At 37.7% G+C, this 27,179-nt stretch overlaps 7 protein-coding genes across 7 annotated transcripts; all 7 read right to left on the bottom strand.

The window, feature by feature from the left end:
* Positions 1–524: 524 nt before the first annotated feature.
* LOC129433180 (histone H2B-like) lies at positions 525–964 on the bottom strand. The gene has a single exon (XM_055191684.2). The coding sequence runs from the start codon at positions 943–945 to the stop codon at positions 571–573; it is 375 nt and encodes a 124-aa protein (XP_055047659.1). The 5' UTR covers positions 946–964; the 3' UTR covers positions 525–570.
* Positions 965–1,296: 332 nt separating this feature from the next.
* Positions 1,297–2,157, bottom strand: LOC129433568 (histone H4). Its single transcript, XM_073868225.1, has one exon. It carries the CDS (start codon positions 2,122–2,124, stop codon positions 1,813–1,815), a length of 312 nt encoding a protein of 103 aa, XP_073724326.1. The 5' UTR covers positions 2,125–2,157; the 3' UTR covers positions 1,297–1,812.
* Positions 2,158–2,671: 514 nt separating this feature from the next.
* Positions 2,672–3,352, bottom strand: LOC141364127 (histone H3-like). The gene has a single exon (XM_073868224.1). The coding sequence runs from the start codon at positions 3,330–3,332 to the stop codon at positions 2,922–2,924; it is 411 nt and encodes a 136-aa protein (XP_073724325.1). The 5' UTR covers positions 3,333–3,352; the 3' UTR covers positions 2,672–2,921.
* Positions 3,353–4,004: 652 nt separating this feature from the next.
* Positions 4,005–23,296, bottom strand: LOC129433174 (uncharacterized). The gene is made up of 4 exons (XM_055191678.2): positions 22,877–23,296; positions 19,571–19,969; positions 4,602–4,620; positions 4,005–4,499 (listed from the first exon to the last, which is right to left on the bottom strand). The coding sequence occupies exons 1-4, from the start codon at positions 23,257–23,259 to the stop codon at positions 4,053–4,055; spliced, it is 1,248 nt and encodes a 415-aa protein (XP_055047653.2). The 5' UTR covers positions 23,260–23,296; the 3' UTR covers positions 4,005–4,052.
* Positions 5,100–5,808, bottom strand: LOC129433166 (histone H1-like). Its single transcript, XM_055191671.2, has one exon. It carries the CDS (start codon positions 5,766–5,768, stop codon positions 5,148–5,150), a length of 621 nt encoding a protein of 206 aa, XP_055047646.2. The 5' UTR covers positions 5,769–5,808; the 3' UTR covers positions 5,100–5,147.
* LOC129433182 (histone H2B-like) lies at positions 17,140–17,605 on the bottom strand. Its single transcript, XM_055191686.2, has one exon. The coding sequence runs from the start codon at positions 17,559–17,561 to the stop codon at positions 17,187–17,189; it is 375 nt and encodes a 124-aa protein (XP_055047661.1). The 5' UTR covers positions 17,562–17,605; the 3' UTR covers positions 17,140–17,186.
* Positions 18,048–19,002, bottom strand: LOC129433185 (histone H4). The gene has a single exon (XM_055191689.2). The coding sequence runs from the start codon at positions 18,859–18,861 to the stop codon at positions 18,550–18,552; it is 312 nt and encodes a 103-aa protein (XP_055047664.1). The 5' UTR covers positions 18,862–19,002; the 3' UTR covers positions 18,048–18,549.
* Positions 23,297–27,179: the final 3,883 nt, after the last annotated feature.

The following is a 27,179-nucleotide window of genomic DNA, read 5'->3' as shown; positions in this document are numbered from 1 at the left end:
AAAATAAAACTTGATTTCTCTGAGAATGTATTTATTAGCACTATATTGTAGCATCTGTTTATATCTTCATAAACTCCAGACATCAGAAAATATCAGTTTATATTCATGTTTTCTAATTCATTTAATATAAATTTTACAACAGTTCTTTCGGGTGGGCAGAGAGACTTTTCCAGCCATGTGATCTTCCGCCAGTATCATCATGAGAACCACTTCACAGTTTTTATCCTTCTCCTATTTGTTTTAAGATCACTAACGGACTCATACTTGCAAAACAGTGATGACAGTTCAAATACATGTGACAATGTTGTGCTAATCTAACTGAAACACAGTAAAAAAGACCTACTGTCATTACTTTTGATTATATATATATACACTCAAAAGTGATATAAACTCAAAAGAGACATTTACCTCCATGTTTGAGATAAGCAGAAACTACAGCCTTAATAATGAAACATTCAAAATAACAGCAAGAAAACTTGCTATAATTCTTTAAACAAAAATGGATGCTCATTTATCTGATAAAGTGGGTGGCTCTTAAAAGAGCCTTTGGGTGTTGAAAAGCTGGAAGCTTTATTTGGAGCTGGTGTACTTGGTGACGGCTTTTGTTCCCTCAGACACGGCGTGTTTGGCGAGTTCACCGGGCAGCAGCAGACGCACGGCGGTCTGGATCTCTCTCGATGTGATGGTGGAGCGCTTGTTGTAGTGAGCGAGACGGGAGGACTCACCGGCGATACGCTCGAAAATATCATTGACGAAAGAGTTCATGATCCCCATGGCCTTAGAGGAAATCCCGGTGTCAGGATGAACCTGCTTCAGGACCTTGTAGACGTAGATAGCATAGCTCTCCTTCCTGGACCTCTTACGCTTCTTACCGCCCTTTCCTGCGGTTTTAGCAACGGCCTTCTTTGACCCCTTCTTAGGCGCGGACTTCGCTGGCTCAGGCATGATGGCTCGAGACGGAACAATTAAATGTGTAAAGATCTGCACTGGTGAAGAAGTATTTATTCTCTGTCTATGCTAATTTTCAAAGGCTACAGGCTCACGGTGCTGATTGGGTGTCTTCATTGAACAAACACCATGAATGGATTTCATTGGTATGGCTAAGACGTGAGAGAGCCAATCAAACCGGCTAAGGCGGTAGCCCCACCCATAGCCTGATGTTTGAATTTTATACACCCATGCATTTTATTGCGGTTTTGCTTCCCGCTCTTTTTAAAATACAATTTCTCTGAAACATAGTTCCTTTGGTAATTGAATGCGCAAATTTAAGGCACACTTTAGTTATTTATTTTGCAGAAAAAACTTTATTAAACGAATACAAGGAAGATATCTACTTATGCAAGCACGTAGAAGCAGTATATATTAACATTACTAAGAGTTTTTGAGAATAATTTTGTTGTTTAAATAGATTTCACACAGCAACCCATCGTTCAATTAATCTTCCGAATAAAAACAACATTAACAATTAAAACTAAACCAAACTAGATACACATGATAAACTGGCATAAAATTAAGTTTTAATGTTTGTATCGATTTAAATGTTTTTTAATATTTCTATTATACGATTATTTGTTTACAGCCCACAGACTATAACTTTCTATTTGGAGAGTATGTGAAAACTCTAGAAGAAACAAACATGAAAGCAAAGCGCTACGAGAACATAGCTGTATGTATCGAGTTCAAACAATTCTCAGAGTAAAACACCATTTACAAACACACAAAACTTAAATGCTGCAAAAATTTCGTCTCTTAATTTGATAAAGTGGGTGGCTCTTAAAAGAGCCGTTTGGGTTTGTGTAGAACTTCAAGCGTTTAACCTCCGAAACCGTACAGAGTGCGACCCTGTCGCTTCAGAGCATAGACGACATCCATGGCGGTGACGGTCTTTCTCTTTGCGTGCTCAGTATAGGTGACGGCGTCACGAATAACGTTCTCCAAAAACACCTTCAGCACACCGCGAGTCTCCTCATAGATCAGACCGGAGATACGCTTGACACCACCACGACGAGCGAGACGACGGATGGCGGGTTTGGTGATTCCCTGGATGTTATCACGCAAAACCTTGCGATGACGCTTAGCGCCTCCTTTGCCGAGTCCTTTACCGCCTTTACCTCTTCCTGACATGACTTCAGTCTGATAAACAGTAAAAGAATCGCGACAGTGAAACAGCACTTTACATTTGTCTACAGGACCTAGTGGAAACACACAAGAAATGAAGGCGGCGCTTGTGACGCGTCACAGTTAGAAGCCGCGAGCGCCCTCCGATGTATTATCTGTTCACATATTCATCTTTTTAAAAACGTTGATATTGTAAACTGCATAAAGCACACACAGCTGTATTTGCTGAAAGTAAAACGTGTGCTTAACTGAGTGAAATAAAGAAGCATTCATTTAATAAACGGTGATTTAAGTGCAGGTGTTATTCCTGTAAATAAATGTTCTTTGTAAAATTAAATGGGCACTTATAGATGCGGTTTCACGGACAGGGATTATACTATTAAACACTAGTGCTAGACAAAAAATAAATTTAAGAGCTGTCCAAACTGAAAACAACTAGCACTGAGATACCTTAAAACCAACAAAAGTAATGTTTTAGTAAGGCATGTTTGTTAAAACTAGTTATATTTCCTAATTAAACTAAGGTCTAGTCCCGTTTTAAGATAATCCCTGTCCGGAAAACCGCCCCTAGATGTTCAGCAAAATGACCATTGTCACGTTCCAAGCCCGTCTTAACAAGACAGCCTGAAATTGTTCATCCCTTCACTACGCGTTTTGATAGAAAAATGTATTAACGATTTGAACAAGGCCTTAAAATAAAACAAGAAACTTTATGCGTTCATAAAAACACACTGGGAAAATTCTCATTCAGTGGAATTATGGTGGCTCTTAAAAGAGCCTTTGGGTTGGATGGTGATTTAAGTTTAAGCGCGTTCACCACGAATGCGGCGAGCCAGCTGGATGTCTTTGGGCATGATTGTGACCCTCTTGGCGTGGATGGCGCACAGGTTGGTATCCTCAAACAAGCCGACCAAATAAGCTTCGCTGGACTCCTGCAGGGCCATGACGGCGGAGCTCTGGAAGCGCAGATCAGTCTTGAAGTCCTGGGCGATTTCTCTCACCAGACGCTGGAAAGGCAACTTACGGATCAGCAGCTCAGTAGACTTCTGATACCGGCGAATTTCTCTCAGCGCTACGGTACCGGGCCTGTAACGATGAGGCTTCTTCACACCGCCGGTGGCTGGGGCGCTCTTACGGGCAGCTTTAGTAGCGAGCTGCTTCCTGGGCGCTTTGCCTCCGGTGGATTTACGAGCGGTTTGCTTAGTTCTTGCCATAATTAAAGGGAAACTCTTTGCTTTTCGACGCAGAAATACACAGCGTTTTTCTGCAGGCTGTCTTTAAAAGCAAGTCGATCTTGAGCTCAGAGGGTGGGGACGGTATACTGACATATGATTGGCTAATGCCTGACGTCAGAGTATACAGCTGGCCAATGGCGGTGCAATTAAACCTTTCAAACAGGCGGTGTTTCCCGCTTGAAATACTCCCGTTTGAAAGCGGTTCTCAAATTTGTATATAGCATGAAATGTATTATATATTACAAATGTATTATAATGGTAAAATATTGACTTGTTGTAAAGATTAATTGAAAGGAAACAGTTTTATACAAAAATAATTAGAATAAAGACATCACAAGTACGACAGCCCAAAGAGGCTATCACCGGATGATAGTAGAATAGTTATAATATAGGTATTATTTGACGTAAATACTTTGTTTTACGTCATGTTCCATCAATGTATGTGAAGCTTAGAGACAATAATGTTGTGGGCAATTCGGAGCCTTACTGTTCCGAAGACAACGCTTTTAGTTTTAGTCCAACGCGTCTTTTAGCAGTACTACACGCCATTTTTAACATAATAGACATTAAATATCATAAGTGGTTTCACTGTAATGTCAACAATGTCTACTACACAAACAAATCAAGATTCACTCTTTTATAGCTGAAGTGGGTGGCTCTTAAAAGAGCCTTTTGTTTAGTTTTGGAGAACTGGATAGTTTACTTTGCTTTAGCGGGCTTTTCGGTCTTCTTTGGCAATAGCACAGCCTGGATGTTGGGCAACACACCGCCCTGCGCGATGGTGACGCGACCCAAGAGTTTGTTCAACTCCTCGTCGTTACGTACTGCCAGCTGTAAATGGCGGGGAATGATGCGAGTCTTCTTGTTGTCACGAGCGGCGTTTCCGGCCAACTCCAGGATCTCAGCAGTAAGATACTCGAGCACAGCGGCGAGATAAACTGGAGCTCCAGCACCAACGCGCTCTGCATAGTTACCCTTGCGAAGAAGTCTGTGAACACGGCCGACGGGAAACTGAAGCCCGGCTCTGGATGAACGAGTCTTAGCCTTCGCTCTGGCTTTGCCACCGGTTTTGCCTCTACCGCTCATTTTCGTCTGAAGGATTTGCTGTTTTTCGTAGAAAGATACAGATGAATGTAACTCAACGTGCTGTCGTTCTCAAGATTTATGCATGCTTGCCACTCGCCGATTGGTTAGAGTCTGTAGAAAGTTTAAACCAATCACTGAACTTCCCTCCAAAACAACGCCCACCCCTTTCTTCTGCCTTGCCCTGTTTTACAGATGAGATTTGTATTACAAGAAATATTAATATATGACAAATAATAGACAAAATCCCTACAGTTTCACAGCCCTACAGAAGCAGATCAGATGCAGATTTTACTGGGAGAAGACAAACACACAGCTGATGTTAAATTCATTTATCAATCACACACATTCACAAACTGCAGCTCTGATCTGTACACTGCTTTTATTCAAACTGCCTCTGGTTGAAATGTAAATTTATATACTTCAAATGTTCATATTTCAAAGTCAATTTTACTATATTTATCACCCAGCACCTTTCATTTCATCTTAATTTTTTTGTGTGTGTTATTTTCTTCTATTAATGAATATTCTTTGAGCAAACAATACTGTGCCATTAATAATAAAATATATTTTGCGCTTTGGGTCTAAAGTGACTCTCACAATGTCAAATTAAAGCATAATTACAGATAAACCTGAAACACTGCTCTTTAGTGAACCGATGGTTGGCTCTTAAAAGAGCCTTTTTAGTGAAATAAACTCTGTAAAGTGGATTTACTTCTTTTTGGGCGCTGCCTTTTTAGGCTTAGCTGCTTTGGGCTTTGTCGTCTTGGGTTTAGCAGCCTTCGCTTTCTTGGGGCTCTTCGCTGCTTTCTTAGGAGCCGCTGGCTTCTTTGCTTTCTTGGGGCTCTTTGTTGCCTTTTTAGCGGCGGTGGCGGCTGGTTTCTTCGCTGCTTTCTTGGGTGATTTCTTAGCGGCGGTCTTCTTTGTCGCTGCAGTCTTGGGCTTCTTGGCAGCGGCGGGTTTCTTGGCTGCGGGCTTCTTTGCTTTAGGAGCGGCTTTCTTCGCTGGTTTCTTCTTGGTTTCTGCTTGTTGTTTGTTCAGTTTAAAAGACCCGGAAGCGCCGGTCCCTTTGGTCTGGACCAGGGTGCCTTTAGTCACGAGGTTCTTGATGGCGATTTTGACGCGGGTGTTTTTCTTCTCCACGTCGTAACCACCGGCGGCGAGCGTTTTCTTCAGGGCGGCGAGAGAGGCGCCGCTCCTCTCCTTGGAAGCCGAAACAGCTTTGACGATGAGGTCACCCACACTTGGTCCAGTTTTCTTGGCTTTCGCAACGGATTTCTTCTTGGGTGCTTTGGCCGGCGGGGCGGGAGCAGCTGGAGCGGTTTCAGCCATTTTCTCTAAGCGGTTCTGTATTCTCACAAACTCAGCACGAGATCAGTAATGAGGAGAATCAGAGCACGCGGCACGTTTACACAGCATATGAGAACCGTATAGACTCAACCTCTCCAGCTCAGTGCCTGTGCTCCTCCACGAGCAGACGTGTGTGTTTTCTCCTCTAACATTTTCAGCAAAACCGCAGTCATAAAACACATTAGGACGATAAAATCAATGTAGACACAAAGCAGAGGTCCAGAGCTAAACATTGAAACTAAAATACACGACCATTTAAAGTTTATTTTAGTATCCTTAGATCAAATCCACGACCAGCGTCAGCCACAGGACAAATCAGCGTATGATTTTCATGTGTTTTTTCTGTTGTGCAGCTGGTGAAAGACTAAAAGTGTCTTCACTTTTTTTAACACACACTTCGAAAATAACTTAAATTAGGTGAACATTGTTAAAGGATATGTAAAGTCTTATATATTGCTGTTATTCTGAACTTCTCGAAGCACACGCGCCATCCATGCTTCCTGTATTTGTGTTTGTCATGCAATGCGCAACCCCAGAGAACATTTTTATTTTAATTAATGTTTGAATTTCTTTTTAAAATACACCTTTGCTATTATATTCACAGTGACAGAACAGTGAAATCAATATTAATGAAAAGGCCACAAGTTTGCAAACCACAAACATGTGCATTAAAACATTCCCCTTCACTGATAACTATAAAACAATAAATATAACAAATAGTAAAAAGTAGTGTCATTATAATTCAAAATATTTTGTAAATAAGTGTGGTTTAAAGCACTTCTGGTTTAAGGAAATCTATACGTAGAGTTTTGCTGTATACTGGGACAGTGTTGTGTTTTAAAGTCACCCTGTAGTCAATAATTTTTTAAGTTAAAACTCATCATTGAGCATCATAATAGTATATATAAAAGTTTTACCTGTCACAGTGATTTCCTTATGTGATTCCTTACCTTAGTCCCTGCCTAATCGCACTGCTCGGACCATATACAGTATATGTAAATAGATGCTACATTAGTCAGTTTTGGACACATAACTGCTAGGTTCGGTCTCACACAATGCAATATGTGAACCTTGCATTTGCTGAACTAATCTTTAGGCACTGATGTTAATAGGTTAGATCATTTACACCAGGCTTGTGCACAATTCAGAATTGGCCTCCGTTCAATTCATGAATTTGAATTTGAATTTAATTGACTCCGCCCTAGTTGAATTTGAAGTGGAATGACAAGAAGTGGAATTAAATTCATGGCAATTCACAGAAATTCCAGAGTCACACAACAGAAAGAATCTCACATACATTCAGTGTTAGGAGGGTTACTTTGAAAATGTAATTGCTTACTGTTATAAGTGACCCATTATAAATGTGATTTGGATCACTTTATTTGGATTACTTTATCAATGCAAAGCAATTTCCATTTGATAAGTAACTCATTGAATTACACATTTTACCTCAACTAAATACAATTTGTGTGTGTTGTGTTACTATATGTGTATACTGCTGTTTTACATTTTTTGATGGACTAACGCTTTAATTCGCTCTTGTAAAACTTTATTTGGAAAAACTTGTTTTTATGCATATCAGAAAAATCTAAAATAAAGGTTTTCACAAACAAGACAACATTACTGCAGCTCCTCACTCCTCTGTTGTCGCTGTCCCAACGGCCCTTAGAAAAAAATATAAAATTACCCTTCATGACATATTATTTTAAAGGGTAAGTTCATCCAAAAATGAAAATAATGTCATTTATTACTTTCCCTCATGTTGTTCCACACTTGTACGACCTTTGTTAATCTTCAGAACACAAATTAAGATATTTTTGGTGAAATCTGATGGCTCAGTGAGGCCTGCATAGCCAGCAATGACATTTCCTCTGTCAATTAATGTACTAAAAAGATATTTAAAACAGTTCAAGTGTAGTGGTTGAATATTAATATTATAAAGTGATGAGAATATTTTTTTGTGTGCAAAAAACAAAAGAAAAAAAAACCCACTTATATAGTGATGGCTAATTTCAAACAGTGTTTCAGAAAGCATCGGAGCGGTTATGAATCAGCGTGTCGAATCATGATTCAGATCGTGTGTCAAGCCGCCACACTGCTGAAATCACATGACTTTGGTGCTTCGAACACCTGATTCAACACACTGATTCATAAAAGCTCCGATACTTCCTTAAACAGTGTTTTGAAATCAGCCATTACTATAAGTTGTTACTTTGTTTTTTAGGCACAACCGAAAATATTCTTGTCGCTTTAAATTATTAATATTGAACCACTGAACTCACATAAACTGATTTTAATATGTTTTTAGTACATTAATCAATCTTGAGAGAGGAAATGTCATTGTTGTCAATGCAGGCCTCACTGAACCATCGGATTTAACACTCTGGGGTCGACTGCAAATAAGAGTCTACGCATACAGCCTTTCCCAAGCAAAAGTGTCTTAGAAATTGTAAATCAATATCTTGCTTTATGTGAATGAGTAGGCCGAATGACTTTCACATTATTTTGGAGAAAAAACTCTAGACTACTAGATCCTGTTTTGAAAAGTCTTGTTAAAACATGTTTAGAACTTGTTTTGTGGACTTATATCAAGGGACTTAAAAATTTTGCTTTTTCAAAAACCACGCATAAACATTTTTCTCTCAAAAATATAAACATGTACATACATGTTGATTATATGATATTGTAGCCCAGTTTGTGATGAACACAGTGTTATGAGAATTCTGCCATAAATATGTTTTTAAGCAACTGAAAAAAGCACAAATGTCAGTGCATGTCAAAACTTCCCCAGGGCCCTAAAAACCCCTTAGACCCCAGAGGGTTAATCAAAAATATCTGAATTTTTGTTCTGAGGATGAATGAAGGTCTTACAGGTGTAAAACGACATAAGGGTGAGTAATTAATTACCTTTTTCATTTTTGGGTGAACGTTTTAATCTCAGACAGGTCAGAATATTTAGCATATTTAGAAAACCCATGATTCAATATCTTTTGGCTATGATCATATTAGGATCACATGTTCCCACAACACAGCTAACAAAAAAAAGTTATAAGAATGTTCCCTGAAAGTTCCCATCGTTTCTCAAAAATGTTTTGCCAACATAAAGTGTCCAGTTTTCTTGATGCTCTAAGAATGTTTCTGGATTGTCTGAACGTTAGAGGAATGTTACAATGTCATGATTTTAATGTTCGCTCAATGTTTAAAACAACTGTTTTTTTATATTGACTTGTTGTCTTGTTATGTAAATGATAGAGAAACATTGCATTGTATTATTTAAAAGAAACATTATTTATGTCACCAGTATTGTGACTCTTGACATTTTTCCCGGGTTGTGTTAACTTTGTGTTTATGAAACACATTTGTTACAGTTATGTAAAGTTAGTGCAATTCTGTGATGGTTAGTATGTAATGGTAAAGATCATCAAGTAAATAATTGTTTTACTGATCAAAAGTTTTTCTTTTAATAATGTATATGAGATCCAGCACTATCACAACAGTTTGTCATTAAGGAGTTTTAGAAACTTTGGACAAAAATTAGCCGCTGTATATTTGGGCTGCACAAACATTAGGAATCAGAGTATGATTCTCAACCATGGTGACAAAGAAAATTGTAAAAAACAATAATTATTTATCCATGCTGCAGTGCATTCTGGGAGTCCTGGATGAGATTTATAATTTGTTGATACCAAGCATGCATTGCAGCATGAAGTTTTCCATTTAATTGTCACCATGGTTGAGATTCATACTCTAATATTTGATGTTTGAGCGTCCCAAATATAAAGCGGTTAATTTTTGTCCATAGTTTTAAATATCCTCAATAACAAACTGCTGTAAGATTGCTGGATCTCATATACATTACTGACAGACAAAAAAACTTGATAAGTAAATCAACTAATTAGAAGGTGATCTTCACTATTATGAACCAACCACTACAAAATTGCACTAACTTTACATTACTATAACAAATGTGCTTTATACACACAAAGTTAACACAACCAGGGAAAAAATAGCAAGCAAAAAAGGCAAGAGTCCAAATAAAACACACACTAATCACCATAATGGTGACTTAAAATGAAACAAAACAATTCAATAAACTCATGATATCATTTAACATATGCAACCCGATACAACACTCATATGTAAGTCTAATCAACAATTCAAAGCATCACATCAAACAGTGCTTCATCATTTAACCCTAAAGTAAGGTGACCAGACGTCCCAGTTTTCCGGGGACAGTCCCGTTTTTTGGTGTTCTGTCCCCGACTGAAGCTGTCCCCGGAAATGTCCCCGTTTTACAGCATGTCCAAAACAACCAGCAAATACACTGAAAACCCAGTAAACATAGCGTTTGTAGTACCAGACCAGAGCAATCATGTAATGATTATTTTTACAAGCAGAGGGGGCCGCGACCTACTTATTACTTGCGCACGTCACTGATTTAACGATGAAGAATTTACAACGAGACACATGAGAAAGCATCATTATCATCAATCAAGTTATCATAAGATATGAAAACAGTTAAAGTTATGGGGGCTTACTAACTACTCATGTTAAATTAAAATAATAAACCAATGAAGTGAACTGATCACAGTATGTTATAGAGCATTTGTTTTGTGTAGGCTAAATATGTTTACATTTTGCATTATTCCTTCTGTTCTTCACATTTACAATGTTATGAAATCAGCTGAAGTGGTACCTTAGAAGTCATTTTTGATGAGGAATGTCTCTTGTGTAAAAAAAAAAAACGGGAGAAAATTAATTTTTAGGCTACAGAAATTGTTCAATTAATTGAATTAGAAAGACTGCAAAAATAACTTTCTTATTAGTATTTTTCTCTTGTTTTCAGTACAAATACAAAAATGGCTTAGGTCAAGATGCATTGTTTTGATGGGCAAAATGACCTAAGAATATAAGTCTAATTTTTAGACCAAAATATCAATTTTGTGCTTAAAACAAGCAAAAAAACCTACCACTACTTAATTCAAGAAAAATATGTTTTGCATGTTAAGCACAAATTAAATTTATTTTTTGTCTTAAAGCTAGATTTTTCTTAGGGGATTTTGCTTATCAAGAAAATGCATCTGGTTTAAAGATTTTTTAGATATTTGTACTGAAAATAAGACAATAGTATTTTAAGTAAGAAGAAAGTCATTTTTTGCAGTGAACCCACAACAATAAAAAAAGAAAACTTAAAAAAAAACATTTTGTCCCCATTTTTTAATTCATAGATAACAAAAAATGAGATTTTAATGATTTTTCACCATTTAACTAGGAAATGTCCCCGATTTTCATTTTAAAAATCTGGTCACCTTACCCTAAAGGTGATAAAGTTGCCACCTCTAGGTGGCATATTCACCTTTTCAATTCCACAAAAGCGTAGAGAGGAAATATCATGATTAAGTGCATTAAAATGGGTAGCTACCGGATAATTCATATCCTTTCTTTCCTGTCTGTACCTAATGGAAATTATCGCTGTGGAAATTATCGCTGTGGAAATTGTGCACAATGTAACAACACCTCTAAAACTTCCTTTTTTTGTCATCCTAGAACCAGAAAAAAGTTTGACATTAAGTCAGTAATCACTTGTGTCTCTACACACGTGATGATTTTGATACGCTGTCCTTGTGGTTTGGGATTTGTGGGCAAAACAACACGTCAACTTAAGCTAAGAATTAGTGAACTCAAAAGTTCAATCAGAAGAAAGGATATGAATTACCCGGTAGCTACCCATTTTAATGCACTTAATCATGATATTTCCTCTCTACGCTTTTGTGGAATTGAAAAGGTGAATATGCCACCTAGAGGTGGCAACTTTATCACCTTTAGGGTTAAATGATGAAGCATTGTTTAATGTGATGCTTTGAATTGTTGATTAGACTTACATATGAGTGTTGTATCGGGTTGCATATGTTAAATGATATCATGAGTTTATTGAATTAAGATTTAATCATGTGACTATTCTGAATGATGCACCTATCATGTGACTTGATGTTTCTACATTGTGATTGGACATTTTAAATTTGATGATGTTTGGAACAATTGTAGTTGCCTGATGAAGATCAGTTGATCGAAATGTTGCAACGCAACTTTCATTAAAAAAAAAATTCAGCAAGCAGATAGTGTGCGGGAATTGTTCTTTGTATATTTTGAGACTTTTTGTCGTCTTATCCTACGCACCTATCTGTTGACTTCAGGTGTGCGACGCTAATTTGTTTGACTAATTTGAGGGGTACAAATTTTTTAGGGTTTGGTTTAGCTAGGGGACCCCCCATAAGCTTTGAGAAAATTGGAACACTGGTTGGAGCTAAACTCTGCAGTGCTCCGGACCTCCAGAGTAAGATTTGGGGAACCCTGTTGTGAGCGAATCAATAATTTTTTATGTCTTTGACCTCATGTGATTGGATTGCTCTTAGAGTCTCATAACCGCGTTGCAGATTGCCATGTAACTGCTAGCTCCAGTACTGATCAGTAAAAAAGTGAATTGAGATGAACGAAAATATGATTTTATGCTTACAAAATAAAATTTTTACAAGACATTTGGTTTAAGAATAAATGGGATTAAGGAGCTTGAACCAGAAACAAGAAGTGATCGTGGAGGAACTTACACTGTTTGCTTTTCTGGCACTTATGGCAAACAGAGTTGGCTAATGTTAGCTGGATGCTATGTAAGTCAAATGCATTTTATTGTTTTCCCTGTTTGCTGTTTGAAAGTCTGTGTGATATACTGCGTGAAATTTTGTGGCACATTTGAGCTGGCTTTGCGTAGACATGATGTTCAGATAATCCGGTATTTTCCGTGGCTTGGTCAACTTTGTTGCAACGTACTGGTCTGTGATTAGGCAACTTTACTGTGCGTGTGTGTGTGTGAATGATTACTGTACCTTAGTTCATTACTGAAATAAACCCACATTATTCTCAGATTTACAGATTCATACACTCTCAGGAAAAATGGTTCTTCAAAGGTTCTTAAACGATGGCAAAGGTACTATATAGAACCATAGCTTACTGAAGAACCCTTTTTGCTTAAATTTTAAATTTAGTCAGTAATTTTTAAGCTGCCTCCTGATTACCCTGCTAAAAAAAACAATAGACACCATCACAGAAATACTATTGGTTTTATTGGGACTTTTATTGGTTCTAATGGAATATGGCCCAAAACACACTTCAGTGTATTGGTTTTAATGAAAAAAACTAATGGTTCCTATTGGTATTTTAATGTAAACCATTAGAATTTAGTTTTTATTGTTTTTTTCAGCAGGGTAGTTTCACCTGTGAAAGCCCTGAATCATCAGTCCTGCTGAACTGCCTGCAGACTAACAACACAAACAGGTAAAAGAGTAAAATAATCATCATTTACTGTTAAAAAACATTTTGAAAATTAAAGTTTTGTGTGTTCTTATACTTTATTTCTTTTATAACAGGCAAGCTTCATAATGTTTTAAATGATATATTGGGACTCTGCTTTAAGACTTAAGATAATGATTTGTTAAAGTGTTAAAAAGTATATAAAATGTATATTGTACATTTAGTTTATTAAATGAAGTTTATTTAACTAAGTTCGGGAGGAGCATGGTCAGTAGATAGGAGTTTTCCTTACTCAAACATGTTCTGAGGGCAGAAAGAATGTGATTGGTTCACAAAAACGACCAATCAAAATGCTCGTTACTGGTTTAAGCCCTCAGCGGAGCCTCCAAGGCAGCTTCTGCAGTGAAGCAGTTCGAGCTCACCGTTGGTCAGATGAGTAGCGCAGATATGGTAAGATAGGAATGAGACTGTTTTTGAATTCAGCTCGAAACGTTTCGAGCATTTAAGTGACGCGTTTTCACGTGTCCGTGGCACGACTTTCTTTTTTGTGCCAGTTTCACGGATTGGTTACTCAATTTTTTTTCCTTTTTTCAAACCATTGTCGATTGGGATTGGGGTTAGATTTGTGGTTTTTGTCACATTTTTAAACTATTCTCGCGTGAGGATAAAGTTGGGTTTGGGTTAAAATGACATTGTTTATACATTTATTTGTCAGAAAATTAAATTGTTCTTGCTTGGAGTTGGGGTTAGAGTGAGGATGTCATTTTATGTAACAGAAAGTTGTTCTAACCCCAATCCCAAGCGACAATGGCAAGAAAATAGGAAAAACAATTGAGCAACCAACACGCGAAACAGGCACGAAAAAGAAAGTCGCGCCACGGACACGCGAAAACGCGTCACTCAAACACTCGAAACGTTTCGAGCTGAATTCAAAAACAGTCTCATTCCTATCTTACCATATCTGCGCTACTCATCTGACCAACGGTGAGCTCGAACTGCTTCACTGCAGAAGCTGCCTTGGAGGCTCCGCTGAGGGCTTAAACCAGTAACGAGCATTTTGATTGGTCGTTTTTGTGAACCAATCACATTCTTTCTGCCCTCAGAACATGTTTGAGTAAGGAAAACTCCTACGTGCGCATGGTCATGTGATCCAACCAATCAGTGCAAAGAGGTGCCTATAAATGGCAAACCCTCACCTCTGTCCCGTGACAGATTTTTTGCAGCATCCCTCCTCCACCCCATCACCTCACTCTCATCTAGATTCATTTATCACAGTTAAAGAGAGGGGAGTACTCTGGGTTCGGGCTAAAATTCCGAGCTCGTAGCCCTCTCCTCGGACAGCACGCCAAATATGCTTTATATCATTCCCTATTGATTACATGTTAATGCGAACTCGTGAAACTAATTATCAAAAGAACGTCGTACAACATGTGTTATATATATATATATATATATATATATATATATATATATATGTTTATATATATACATGTTTCTTTCAATGCTGACATTAAAATAATAATAGTTATTTACTGTTTAAACATTTTGGAGATTGTGTGTGTTCTTGTGGCACATGACTTGTAAAAGCAGAATTGCTTCTTTGTAGGTGGATCATGAGTGAAGCTCTAAAAAGTTATAAGGATAGCTGCAGGTCGGCCATTGGCGTGATAACAAAGGTTTATGTGAATTCAATTTACAATTAAATATTTCACCAAGCATTCACCTATTTAGTGACAAAACAGGTAGCTTGAGCAGAATCATATTAAAACTTCTGTCAAATCATGTTTTACATACAGTATGTAAGCAAACTCCAGGCTAATAACTTGTTTTGTCTCCATGACTTATCCTTTCTCACATCTCCAACAGATCCAAATCTTGTTTGGCCTGATGCTCAACCTTGTACAGTCCACCTAATGGTGAGCACAGCCAGGTGATGAGAATCTGTGGTAATCACAAGCTGTGTCTCAAGATCAACATGACAATAACAGACCATCTCTTATCTGACTAAATGCTCAACATCACTGCCACAAAACATTGGATGGAGTATGCAAAATGATCCAGCAAACAATATTATATGGACCTTTTTGGCTAGCTTCTACAAACATTATCACAATCCTATTGACTTATTTTTACAGTTAGTAATGTATTATTAACATCCTATCAATTTGTATTCTGTGCCGTCTATGTGTTTGTGCTAAAATGTATACTGTATCTAAATGTATTAAATGTATCTGCATGTAATGTTGTGATATGTTAATATTCAGTATTTATTTTCATTTGCATAATTTGATGTGGCATATGTCATGCGTTTAATGATTTCATGTACAGTTATGTTCAAAATGATACAGTAGCAGTGTACGAATAAATGTGAATAAAGTGCAAAAAATTTAAAAACAGAGTTTATTTCCATATTTCAAATGTATTGAAAACATTACACATTCAATTACAAAGCAAAGCATTAAGACAGTTTACAAGTCTGTCTTGTTCTTTTAAAGGGAAGCAAAGATAATGAATATTAAGCTGTTCAAAAAATATCAGTGTCAACATTTTTATCTGTAGACACTAAAAACTGAAGCATTTTCTTAAGATTTAATTTCACTTTAAGCTATTGAATTACTCATATTAACCATTGTTGTTGTTGATAACTGCTGTACATCTGTGTCAAATCAAGTCAACCAACTTCTGGCACCCCGAAACAGGTATTTCAACTCAGGATCCACAGTTCCTGTACATTTTTAGGTTTTGCGTCAGAAAAATGTCACCCCACAAGTTTTCAATGGGGTAGAGATCAGGGGATTGAGCTGGTCACTCCATAACATCCAAAATTTTTGTCTGGAACCAAGATTTTGCCCTCTTGCCATTTTAGGGGCATTTCCTCTTTAAGTATTCTGATGTATTCAAACTGATCCATGTTCCCTTGTATACAATAAATAGGCAACATTGATCCTGGATCAACGTTTTAATCAAAGATACCTCAACCTACCCTTAACCATCAAACCCTAACCATTTTTATACCCTCAAATTAGTGTGAAATAATAGTTTGAGGAGTATTTCTTAAAAGCCCCTATCCCAATCCTAAACCTAAATCTAACATGCACACTAATCTTAAACCTGCAGTCTGATTGGTTACTGAAAATGTTGATCCAGGACCAACAATGGTGTTGATCCAAGATCACATCTTACTTGGTGAAATCATGTTCAACCACAATACTTACAGACCATTTTAGATCATCTTTGATCTTTCTAGAGGTGATGAATGGCTGAATCTTTGCCTTCCTGACTATTCTTCCATCTGTTTTAAAAGTATTGCTTGTTTTCTTCTATGTGCTTTGGGTTTTTGTTGCCATTTTATAGCATTTGAGATAATTTAAGCTGAGCAACGAAGCAGATCTCAACTCCCATTATCTATCAAAATAATTTTTTCCTACAATGGTGGTTAATGGGTTGTGAGATCTGCTTTGTTACAAACATTCTTCCAAATATATTTTAATTCTGCTGAACATAGAAAGATACAGGTTTGAAACATGATGGTAAATGACAGAATTTTCATTTTTTTGAGGTAAACACTTTACAATAAGGTTCATTAGCTAACATTAGTTCACTACATTAGTTAACATGAACTAATAATGAACTGCACCTATAAAGCATTTTTTATCTTTGTAAAGATTAATTGAAACATTTACTAAAACATTATTCAATTCTTGTTAACATTAGTTAATGCAGTGTGAACTAACATTAACAGTGAAAAGCATTAAGTCACGTCTCAAAAAAATAACGCTTTATATTTTTAATGCAATCACAATTTTCCGATATTCTTCTGAACTTATTTTGGTCAGTCCTGTAACAATGAGGTCTACCTTTTTACATACATTACCAAAATTTGATTAAAGATCCTTTATATTATTAGCACACTATGGAAACGTTACCCAACGAGAGTCTCACGATCTCTGTAAGTCACACAGCAACCCATTGTTCAATTCTGAATAAACACAGTAAAATCTTGCTTTTAATGGATTAAATCAAATTGGATGCTCATTTCACTGATAAAGTGGGTGGCTCTTAAAAGAGCCTGTGGGTGTTGAAAAGCTGGAAGCTTTATTTGGAGCTGGTGTACTTGGTGACGGCCTTTGTTCCCTCAGACACGGCGTGTTTGGCGAGTTCACCGGGCAGCAGCAGACGCACGGCGGTCTGGATCTCTCTCGATGTGATGGTGGAGCGCTTGTTGTAGTGAGCGAGACGAGAGGACTCACCGGCGATACGCTCGAAAATATCATTGACGAAAGAGTTCATGATCCCCATGGCCTTAGAGGAAATCCCGGTGTCAGGATGAACCTGCTTCAGGACCTTGTAGACGTAGATAGCATAGCTCTCCTTCCTGGACCTCTTGCGCTTCTTACCGCCCTTCACGGCGGTTTTAGTAACGGCCTTCTTGGACCCCTTCTTAGGTGCGGACTTCGCTGGCTCAGGCATGATGACTCACGACAGAACAACAAAGTGTGTACCAATCTGTTCTGGTGAAGAAGTATTTATTCACTGTTCATGCTAATTCTCAAAGACTACAGGCTCACGGTGCTGATTGGGTGTCTTCATTGGACAAACAACACGAATGGATTTTATTGGAGCAGCAGACACGTAAGAGAGCCAATCAACGTCGCTAAAACGGTAGCCCCACCCATAGCCTAATGTTTGAGTTTAATACACCCATTGTAGCGCGGTTGTGCTTTCCCGCTCATTTTTAAAATATAATTTCTTTGGAATTGAATAGTTTCTTTGGCAATAGGATGGACAAATGTAATAAATGAATGCACACTTCCATTTCTTTTGCAGTAAATTGTTCATTCAACGAATACATGCAAGATCTCTAGTTATGCAAGTGCTTAAAGCAGTACTAACGTTACTAAAAGGATAGTTTATCCAAAAATCATTTACTCACTCTCATGTTGTTACGAACCCGCATCATTTTTTTTCTGATGAACACAAATGAAGATATTTTGAGAAATGTTTGTAACAAAACCATTCGTGGACCCCATTCACTTCCATAGTAAATATCTTTATTTGCGTTCATCAGAACAAAGAAACGTATACAGGTTTGTAACATGAAAGTAATTGACAGAATTTTAAATTTTTGGGTGAACTATCCCTTAAGAACAGCTTTTGAGAACAATTGTGTGGTTTAGATTGTGTTTTTTATGCTTGCAGTACACTTAGTGGAGATATATTTGGCGAGTACGTGAATAGTGAAAGAACGTGTAGGCACTTTACATAAGTCACCTTTTCAGAAACAAACAGGAAAGCGAAGCATTACCAGACCACCAAATAAGTTAACAGGCATAGTTATAATCAAATAACCTGATAAAAAAAGACCATTTATAGAAACACTGCACAAATTTTGTCTCTTTAAGTGACAATGTGGGTGGCTCTTAAAAGAGCCGTTTGGGTTTGTGTGGAGTTTTGACGTTTAACCTCCGAAACCGTACAGAGTGCGACCCTGTCGTTTCAGAGCATAGACAACATCCATGGCGGTGACGGTCTTTCTCTTTGCGTGCTCAGTGTAGGTGACGGCGTCACGAATAACGTTCTCCAGAAACACCTTCAGCACACCGCGAGTCTCCTCGTAAATCAGACCGGAGATACGCTTGACTCCACCACGACGAGCGAGACGACGGATGGCGGGTTTGGTGATTCCCTGGATGTTATCACGCAAAACCTTGCGATGACGCTTGGCGCCTCCTTTGCCGAGACCTTTACCGCCTTTTCCTCTTCCTGACATGATTTCAGTTTACGAAACAGAGAGTGAAAAAAGTGGGCGATGAGACATGACTTTACAGTTGCTTACAGAACCTAGTGGAAACACCCAGAAATGAAGGCGGCGCCTTGTGACGTGTGACAGTAAAAGCCCAGCCCTACCTACGTTGTCAACTGTTTTTGGATTATTAACTGTTCTGATCAGACAACTTTTAAACGTTTGAAATATAGCAATTACATAATCATTCAGGAAGCACAGCTTTTAGTAAATGAAATGAGTCAGATGCATTTTTAAATAAACCTGATAATGTAGATGTTATTAAAATTATAAGTATAGCCTATAATTTAAAACATTTATAATGAAATTATTTTTTTTGTGCTTTTGGTATAAACTTATTTGTCTTGAGATGATCACTAATCAAAACTAGGAACTACCTTTCTGAGAAAATAGATCTTGGGGGGGGGAAATCTGAGAAAAGTAGACAATTTTCTTTTCCATTGACTACTTTCACAAATAAATGAGGATTATGTGTAGGGTAGAAATCGTTCAGTACCTCTTCACTTTGAGAGAAATTAGTTTTATTAAAGAGACTATAATTAGAAACAGCAACGTGTATGTGATCAAACGGAGAAATTTCTCGTTCAGTGGAATTGTGGTGGCTCTTAAAAGAGCCTTTAAAGTTTATGGTAAAGCACTGTTTTAAGTGCGCTCTCCGCGGATGCGGCGGGCCAACTGAATGTCTTTCGGCATGATGGTGACGCGCTTGGCGTGGATGGCGCACAAGTTTGTGTCCTCGAACAGTCCAACAAGATAAGCTTCGCTCGCCTCCTGCAGGGCGCCGACGGCGGAGCTCTGGAAGCGCAGATCTGTCTTGAAGTCCTGAGCAATCTCACGAACAAGACGCTGGAATGGCAGCTTGCGGATCAGCAGCTCAGTAGACTTCTGATAGCGGCGGATTTCTCTCAGCGCTACGGTACCGGGCCTGTAACGATGGGGCTTCTTCACACCGCCGGTAGCTGGGGCGCTCTTACGGGCAGCTTTAGTAGCGAGCTGCTTCCTGGGCGCTTTGCCTCCGGTGGATTTACGAGCGGTCTGCTTTGTTCTTGCCATGATTACAAGGAAAACTCTTTGCCTTTCGACGCAGAAATACACAGCTTTCTCTAAATGCTGGTTTTAAAGACAAGTCGATCATGAGCTCAGAGGGCGGCGACAGTGTAGTGGCATATGATTGGCTAATGCGTGACGTCAGAGTATACAGCTGGCCAATGACTGTGCGTGTCCATTTTTCAAACAAGCGTTGTTTCCCGCTCGAAATCCTGCGATCACATAAAAGCAGAGATTCAAGCCGTTTTAATGCATAGAATATTTATTATAAAAATAAACCTTACTGTTCTATAAATACTAAAAGTAAACACATATAAATGCATTAGACAAAATTACCAGTATGACAGCATTCACCAGACGATTTTATTTGTTATATCATAGGCATACCTTGACGTTAATCATTGTATTATCATGTGCCGGCACAAACACATTAGAAGAGAACGCTATGTTTTAAGGTAAAAATAGAACCACAGTACTAAATAAAGAACATTAAAATATATTTCAGTGTAGATCTACACTTCTTTAGGTGTATGACAATACACAAGAAACAAGAAAACAATACTACGCCTCTTTCGGTTGTCTGGAAGATGACTGTTCATTATGTGACACTGCGAAACAAATTACACCTTACATGTATTTGCATTAACTACAATAAACATACACATGCACAACGTATTTAAAAAAATACATAGTAGTGTAAAATATTAAAATAAATAACTTTTTATATCAAAGTTTTGGGATATTATGTTGCCATTCAGGCAAAACCCTGACTCGTGGAATAAACTTTTACCTCTAAATGAGAATGACATTATAAAGGCAAAAGTGTATGCACTTTGGAGCCAAGCAATGTGTTTGTATAGTGTGGGAATGCACCAAAAAATAACAAAAAGTATCAGTAGCACGTATGTCTCATAGTGTCACAGCTTATTCTAGGGTATAGATCAATCACACCATCTTGATACCGATGTTTACTGTCATGATGTGTGCCATCATCACCTGTGTAAACAAAATACACCAAAACAATTTATATACATTTTTGAGTTTCATATCAAAATTTATAAAAGTCGTTTTTGAAAGCATGATTATTTTTCGTAGTATTAGCAAAGCAGTCAAAAACGTACAACTTAATGTAGGGTAGACAAAGTCAGGGGTCGGGCACGTCTCATCCAAGTGTGTTGGACACAAAACTTGATCTTTAGCACAAACAAGGACATATGACAAATTAGAACATTAAAAAATGTGTAGACAGTTTAAGCCATATCTACACAATTCATATCTACAGTTTGCCATGCCTTATTTTTTATTGTTTGAAGAATCTGCAACATCTTTATTTGGTTTGTGTTGACCACCTTCAACTGTAAATAAAAAGAAATTGTAATTAATGATATTAACCCCACAAATACCAACTCCTATTTGTCTAAGTTTATTTTCAAACAGAGGCATTTACCTGGTTTGGGTTTTGAATGGTTATATTTTGGAGGAGGATCTGAGTAGGAAGCAGTCTTTTTAACAACTTGTTTATTTTTATTTGGATTAGGTTCTGCTTATCATTTGTACAAAACAAAAGCAAAGGAAGTTAATCAAACACTTATACTGAGCTTTTAATACAGAACAGTATTTTACATTTTACAACTGCAATGTTAAAGCAATCAAATCATTACAATTCCATCATGCCAAATAACTTTTCTTTTTCAGATAATTTGCTTTCTGAAAGAAACTCTCAAAAGGCTACATAAATAAGTTAAAGTAATAACTTTGACTGTATCATTAAACATACTTTATGGTATACCATGTATAAGTTCAGAGTAACTGTTAGCCTACTAAGTTAGCTAATTTTACCCATTTGTGTGGACAATTCTGGCAACGTTTAGATCGGTTCCCTCGTGTCAAGTACAACTTAAACACGTTAATCAAATGATACAAAATGTACTTACCCAACAGTAGATTTTATATAATATATAGACAAAACTCCTTCGTAAATTCACCCTCTCCTCATGGTTGCATGTCAATCGAGGACCTTCCAGGATAACAGGTGACGTGACAACTATCTCGCAAGATAATCTATCATATCACGCGATTTTGTAATATCCCGAGATTTATCACTATATTTTGTTCATACAATCTTGGCAGCGCAGTTTTTGAAATTACATCCAAGACCTAAATGGTGACAGGATATATCTGCTTTACATTTATATGCATGCATTCAATAATAAACAGATTGAAATAATGACTAAGATGTATTGTGGCTTTGCAATCACACTGCGCACTTTGTGATTATAATTTATTTAAACAAGATAAAGTTCATATATTTATTTTGTATACAAATCGTATATTTCATAAAGATAATTCTGTTTTTTCCTACTAGTCTAGTCTAGACGTGTAAAAGACATCAGTGGACGTTATTCACAACCTCTTAAAAACTACTTTTAGCACTTAAATTAATCATTGCAGTATTAACCAAGGTGTAAGCACAGCATTTGCATATTTCACAATGACTTCATAGAGGGTCATGATGGACTAATGCACGTGTAAAAGACGTCACCTAATACATCCTCTTACAACCGATTCACAACAGGGTATATTGAAGTACACGTAGTGAAAGTCAAAGTAACAATTACACATGCAACCCCATATAACTATAGACATGTACAAATGTATCTAAATACATTTTTATATGTTCTGTGTTACATTTTTCACAGATTTATGCCGTCATACCACAACTATGTTAATAGTCTGACATTAAAGTGACACCAATGACTTAAATGTAATGTAAAATGTAACTTATGATCTTATTAGATTTTGCTTTCAAAATTCAGACAACTATGTTGTCCCAAGTGGTGCATAAGCGAACTCAAATGTCAATTTCACCCTTTTATAGCTCAAGTGGGTGGCTCTTAAAAGAGCCTTTTGTAGTTCTGGAGAAACCGCGGTTTACTTTGATTTAGCTGGCTTCTCAGTCTTCTTTGGCAACAACACAGCCTGGATGTTGGGCAACACACCGCCCTGAGCGATGGTCACGCCACCCAAAAGTTTGTTCAACTCCTCGTCGTTACGCACTGCCAGCTGTAAATGGCGGGGAATGATACGAGTCTTCTTGTTGTCACGAGCGGCGTTTCCAGCCAACTCCAGGATCTCAGCAGTAAGATACTCGAGCACAGCGGCGAGATAAACTGGAGCTCCAGCACCTACGCGCTCCCCGTAGTTACCTTTGCGAAGAAGTCTGTGAACACGGCCGACGGGAAACTGAAGCCCGGCTCTGGATGACCGAGTCTTAGCCTTCGCTCTGGCTTTACCACCGGTTTTGCCTCTGCCGCTCATTCTCGTTTTAAGAATTCGTTGCTGTCTGATTGAAAGAAACAAATGAATGTACATGAACCCGCTTCTGTTTACAGTATTTATGCATGCTTGCTAATCGCTGATTGGTTAGAGGCTGTAAAAAGTTTAAACCAATCACTGAACTTCCCTCCAAAAGACAACGTCCACCGCTTTCTTTTCAAAAACGTGACACATGAATTAACACTTTGATGCACAACTTGTTTTTAAAATGACCTGTGTTCATTTCCTATACAATTTCAATCACGCCAGAGTGTTTCTTTGCTAAATTTTTCAAATAAATATATTTTGTCCTTTATTATTTTAGGTATTGTTTTTATATCTTGTTTTTACTTCCACAAATCATTATATTTATTTTTTCTTTCTTAGTTTTGTAAACAGTGTTTTGTATTTCTACATCAAATTTCCACAGATGAGTCAGAAATGACGCATGCAAAAATGTGTAAATATCAAAGATTTCTAATATCTAACATATTTATTGTGATAAACTATTCACCTGCTACACTTTTCACAACTCAATGTTTTACTGCATAAAATATTTGATATATCGTGAAACATAACTGGACATAACTGGGAATCTGTTACTAGTTAGAAAGAGAAGTATGTGCAGTCCCTCACCTCTGTCCTGTGATAGATTTTTTGCAGCATGTGTGGTGGCAAAAATTCTTAGCCTGAATCTTCATAAGAAAAAATTCAGAAGCAAAGGTTCCAGGTGCCAAACAAAGATTACTTTATTTTGCTCGAGCCAAAACAAAGTTCAGATGATCAAAAAATACATCAGCATGTACTCAAAAACCATCCCCAGCCTTCTGATCTCCTCACCTCTCACTCCATCTTTTATACATTAAGATCAAACACTTCTTATCTGAGATGGCGTACATTCTTCTCATTGGTCTCGGCCTGCCACAATTAACTAATTTGTTCAGTGTAGCAAAAGTGCAGCTGAACTCTTTCTCAACTCTGCTTATTGGTTCTCTTGGCCTACTTGCACTGCTTTTGTGAGACGTAATATATTTGTGGAAACAATAAGTGCGTAAAATAACAACCTAATCAATAACAAGACAGAATTTATATTTGTGGAAATAATGAATGCATAATCTATAATAAAACCAATGAAACCCATCAAACTAAAACTACCATACATATAAACAAATAAAAGTATACCCTTCAGTTTCTAATGATGTCTAATGCTGGGTACACACCAAAAGATAATCTGTGATTTTGGGTCGATTTCCCCCCTTCTGACAATCCTAGCTATTGTAAGAATCATAGACATTATATACGTAGACACCTCATGACGTGCTGGAACGCATCAAGCGTCGGTGCCATATTGGATGGGTCTTCTCAGTGTACGCTAGCATCAGAGTCAATGGGAGTTAACGGAAAGAAAGCAACTATGCCCGTATTTTGTGCAGCTTACGGTTGCAATAACCGGCGCAGTATTTATTCCAGATCACATGGGATTACATTTCACAAGTAAGATTGAACAATCATTTTTGTTATTTTACGTTATTATTTATAATATTATGTCAATGTTCAGCAGGAACTGGTACTCTCTCTCATGATCTCTCGCTGTTTTTTCTTCACATTTGAAGGTTTCCCAGTGATACAGGCATGAGGAGGCAATGGGAAGTTGCTATAAAACGGGAGGATTTTGTTGTGACAGAGTCGTCAAAGCTCTGTAGCAAAGAGTATAGAAGAACAAGAGGGGAAACCCCCTTTTTTTAAAGTAAAAAAAAGTAGATGTTTAATGTACTTAAATATTAAATATAAACCAAAAACTTGAAATTATGAAATGTAGTGGAGTAAAAATTATGATAATATGCTTTGGAATATAAGTTTTCCAAAGAAAAACACTGATAAAATACAGATATTTGAAAATTTACTTTTATGTAGAAAGTAAAATACCTAAGTAGTGTCTGCCTCTGTCAATATGCCATACTTAAAGAACATAATACAAAGTATTTTAGGATGAAAGCAGTATTTTTCAATGTGTGACAGCATCCTGTATCATAACTAAATCTCTGCCGCTTATAACAACTCAAACCGTGTGAAAATCCGGTAAAAATTAGGGGAGTTATGATTATTCCTCATTAGAAATGAATGCAAGAGAGCACACTGGACAGCCATCCAAGATGGTGGCCAGGCGATACGTCAGCTCCAATAGGCAGCTCAGTCTATGAGGTGTCTACGTATATAATGTCTATGGTAAGAATTACATACTGCCTCTAAAAACTGCCTGCTTAGATGATATAACAAGCTCGTCCCCTTAAGAGGCTTGATTATTTTAGAGGTAATCTCAGTCCAAGCAATACACTGATAATATAACTTAAAGGTATATTTTCTTAACTAAAATATGGGAGCAAAAGTGAGACTTCATGTCAAAGGGGGGGTCTATGATAATTAAAGACATCTGTTTACACATCATCCAATCACTTGGGTGAGCAGATCAATTGGACCATTTGATTAAGTACTCCTTTGGTGACTGTAAGGAACTGAGCCATTTACATCAGTATTCATATGTTATAGGGGTACAGCATTAGCATTTGGAAATGCGATAAAAGAGTCAGAGTGGTCATTTACATTGATATTCTTGCTTTACATCTCAAAGGGTACAGCATTAGCATTAGTGGTGGAGAAATAGATTTTAAACTATATAAAGTGTTTAGACTGACTTGGGTACAGGGTTCACTCCAACTCAGATGAACCCTGAGTGCTTCATGTACTTTGCTACTGCTTCGATTTATTAAACTTTTGATTGAGATCTTCAACGTCCTCATTATTTTTTCTTACACTATGTCTGAACCTGATCGGAAGAACGTCGGAGCCGCCCGCTAATCATAAATATTAAACGTGTTTTATATTTACGATCAGAAATCCTGATGTGTTGGTGGAACCCTGAGGACAATAACGTGCACGCTGTTGAGATTATCACGTGAAACGAAACAATATCCAATCAGAAAGCGAGATGGTGGGAGACGGAAGCAGTTATGGAGCAGCACAAAGTGAAGTTAATGCAAAGTGAACTTCTACAGACCATGTTCCCGCTGTCTCCACCACTTCACCCAAACCCTTTAATTTTTCTGTGAAAATCATTCCAAACAGTATCATTGAAATGTCTTCCTGCATATCGTCCGCCATGCTTATTCTGAAGTCCTGTGTTCACAGTCGAGACTCGGTTGCGCTAATTCAAAATAAGTGTTCGGATTGTCACGTGTGTGGTTCCCTTTTGCAAACTATGGCTGCGTCCGAAACCGCATACTGTATAGTAGGTACTGAATTAGATGAAGTACCTACTTACTTGGCGTTAAAACAGTAGGTACTGTATAGTATGAATCCTGGTAGTATGAATGAGATTCGGACGTACTACATACGCCATGTTGTTACATCACGTGACATACGTCGTCATCACGTCATGTCATTTTAGCGCGAAAACAGCCGCGTGCCTCTTCTTCTTCGTTGGATAACTCCTCGTCCGGGGCATCATGGGATAGCGAAGCGTCCATCTTATGCACACTGCAAAATCTAACCGGAAGTAGTAGGTCATCCGGGTACTTTTCGCATACTGTTTTTCGAATACTATGTATTTGGACATACTACTCGCCTCGCCTACTGCTTTTCGCGTACTATATAGTATGTAGTAGGCGGTTTCGGACGCAGCATATGTGTCCTGCGTGTCGAGAGATCCTGTGTGCATCACGTGTTTAGTCAAAATAAGTGCCTGCTGCACACACTCAAAACCGTTCATAATAAAAGAGACGCTCACATTCCCAAAATACACGCTAGACACTTCCTTAACAGTAAACTCTGATTACGCATCAGATTATGTGAGTATCTGGCAAACCTGAGCATCTCTTATATCATAAACCCTTTAGACGCATCTGCAACAAGCACTTATTTTGACA

This window comes from Misgurnus anguillicaudatus, chromosome 6 (assembly GCF_027580225.2).
Source record: "Misgurnus anguillicaudatus chromosome 6, ASM2758022v2, whole genome shotgun sequence".
NCBI classification, from domain to species: domain Eukaryota; kingdom Metazoa; phylum Chordata; class Actinopteri; order Cypriniformes; family Cobitidae; genus Misgurnus; species Misgurnus anguillicaudatus.
This window is presented reverse-complemented; position numbering and strand designations above follow the sequence as displayed.

Coding starts and splice junctions, on each gene's coding strand:
- LOC129433174 (XM_055191678.2), bottom strand. CDS start 23,259: ATGAGCGGCAGAGGCAAAACCGGTGGTAAAGCCAGAGCGAAGGCTAAG. Junction 19,970..22,876: donor GAGAAGCCAGCTAAATCAAA/GTAAACCGCGGT, acceptor CTGCGTCGAAAG/GCAAAGAGTTTTCCTTGTAA.
- LOC129433166 (XM_055191671.2), bottom strand. CDS start 5,768: ATGGCTGAAACCGCTCCAGCTGCTCCCGCCCCGCCGGCCAAAGCACCC.
- LOC129433180 (XM_055191684.2), bottom strand. CDS start 945: ATGCCTGAGCCAGCGAAGTCCGCGCCTAAGAAGGGGTCAAAGAAGGCC.
- LOC141364127 (XM_073868224.1), bottom strand. CDS start 3,332: ATGGCAAGAACTAAGCAAACCGCTCGTAAATCCACCGGAGGCAAAGCG.
- LOC129433568 (XM_073868225.1), bottom strand. CDS start 2,124: ATGTCAGGAAGAGGTAAAGGCGGTAAAGGACTCGGCAAAGGAGGCGCT.
- LOC129433185 (XM_055191689.2), bottom strand. CDS start 18,861: ATGTCAGGAAGAGGAAAAGGCGGTAAAGGTCTCGGCAAAGGAGGCGCC.
- LOC129433182 (XM_055191686.2), bottom strand. CDS start 17,561: ATGCCTGAGCCAGCGAAGTCCGCACCTAAGAAGGGGTCCAAGAAGGCC.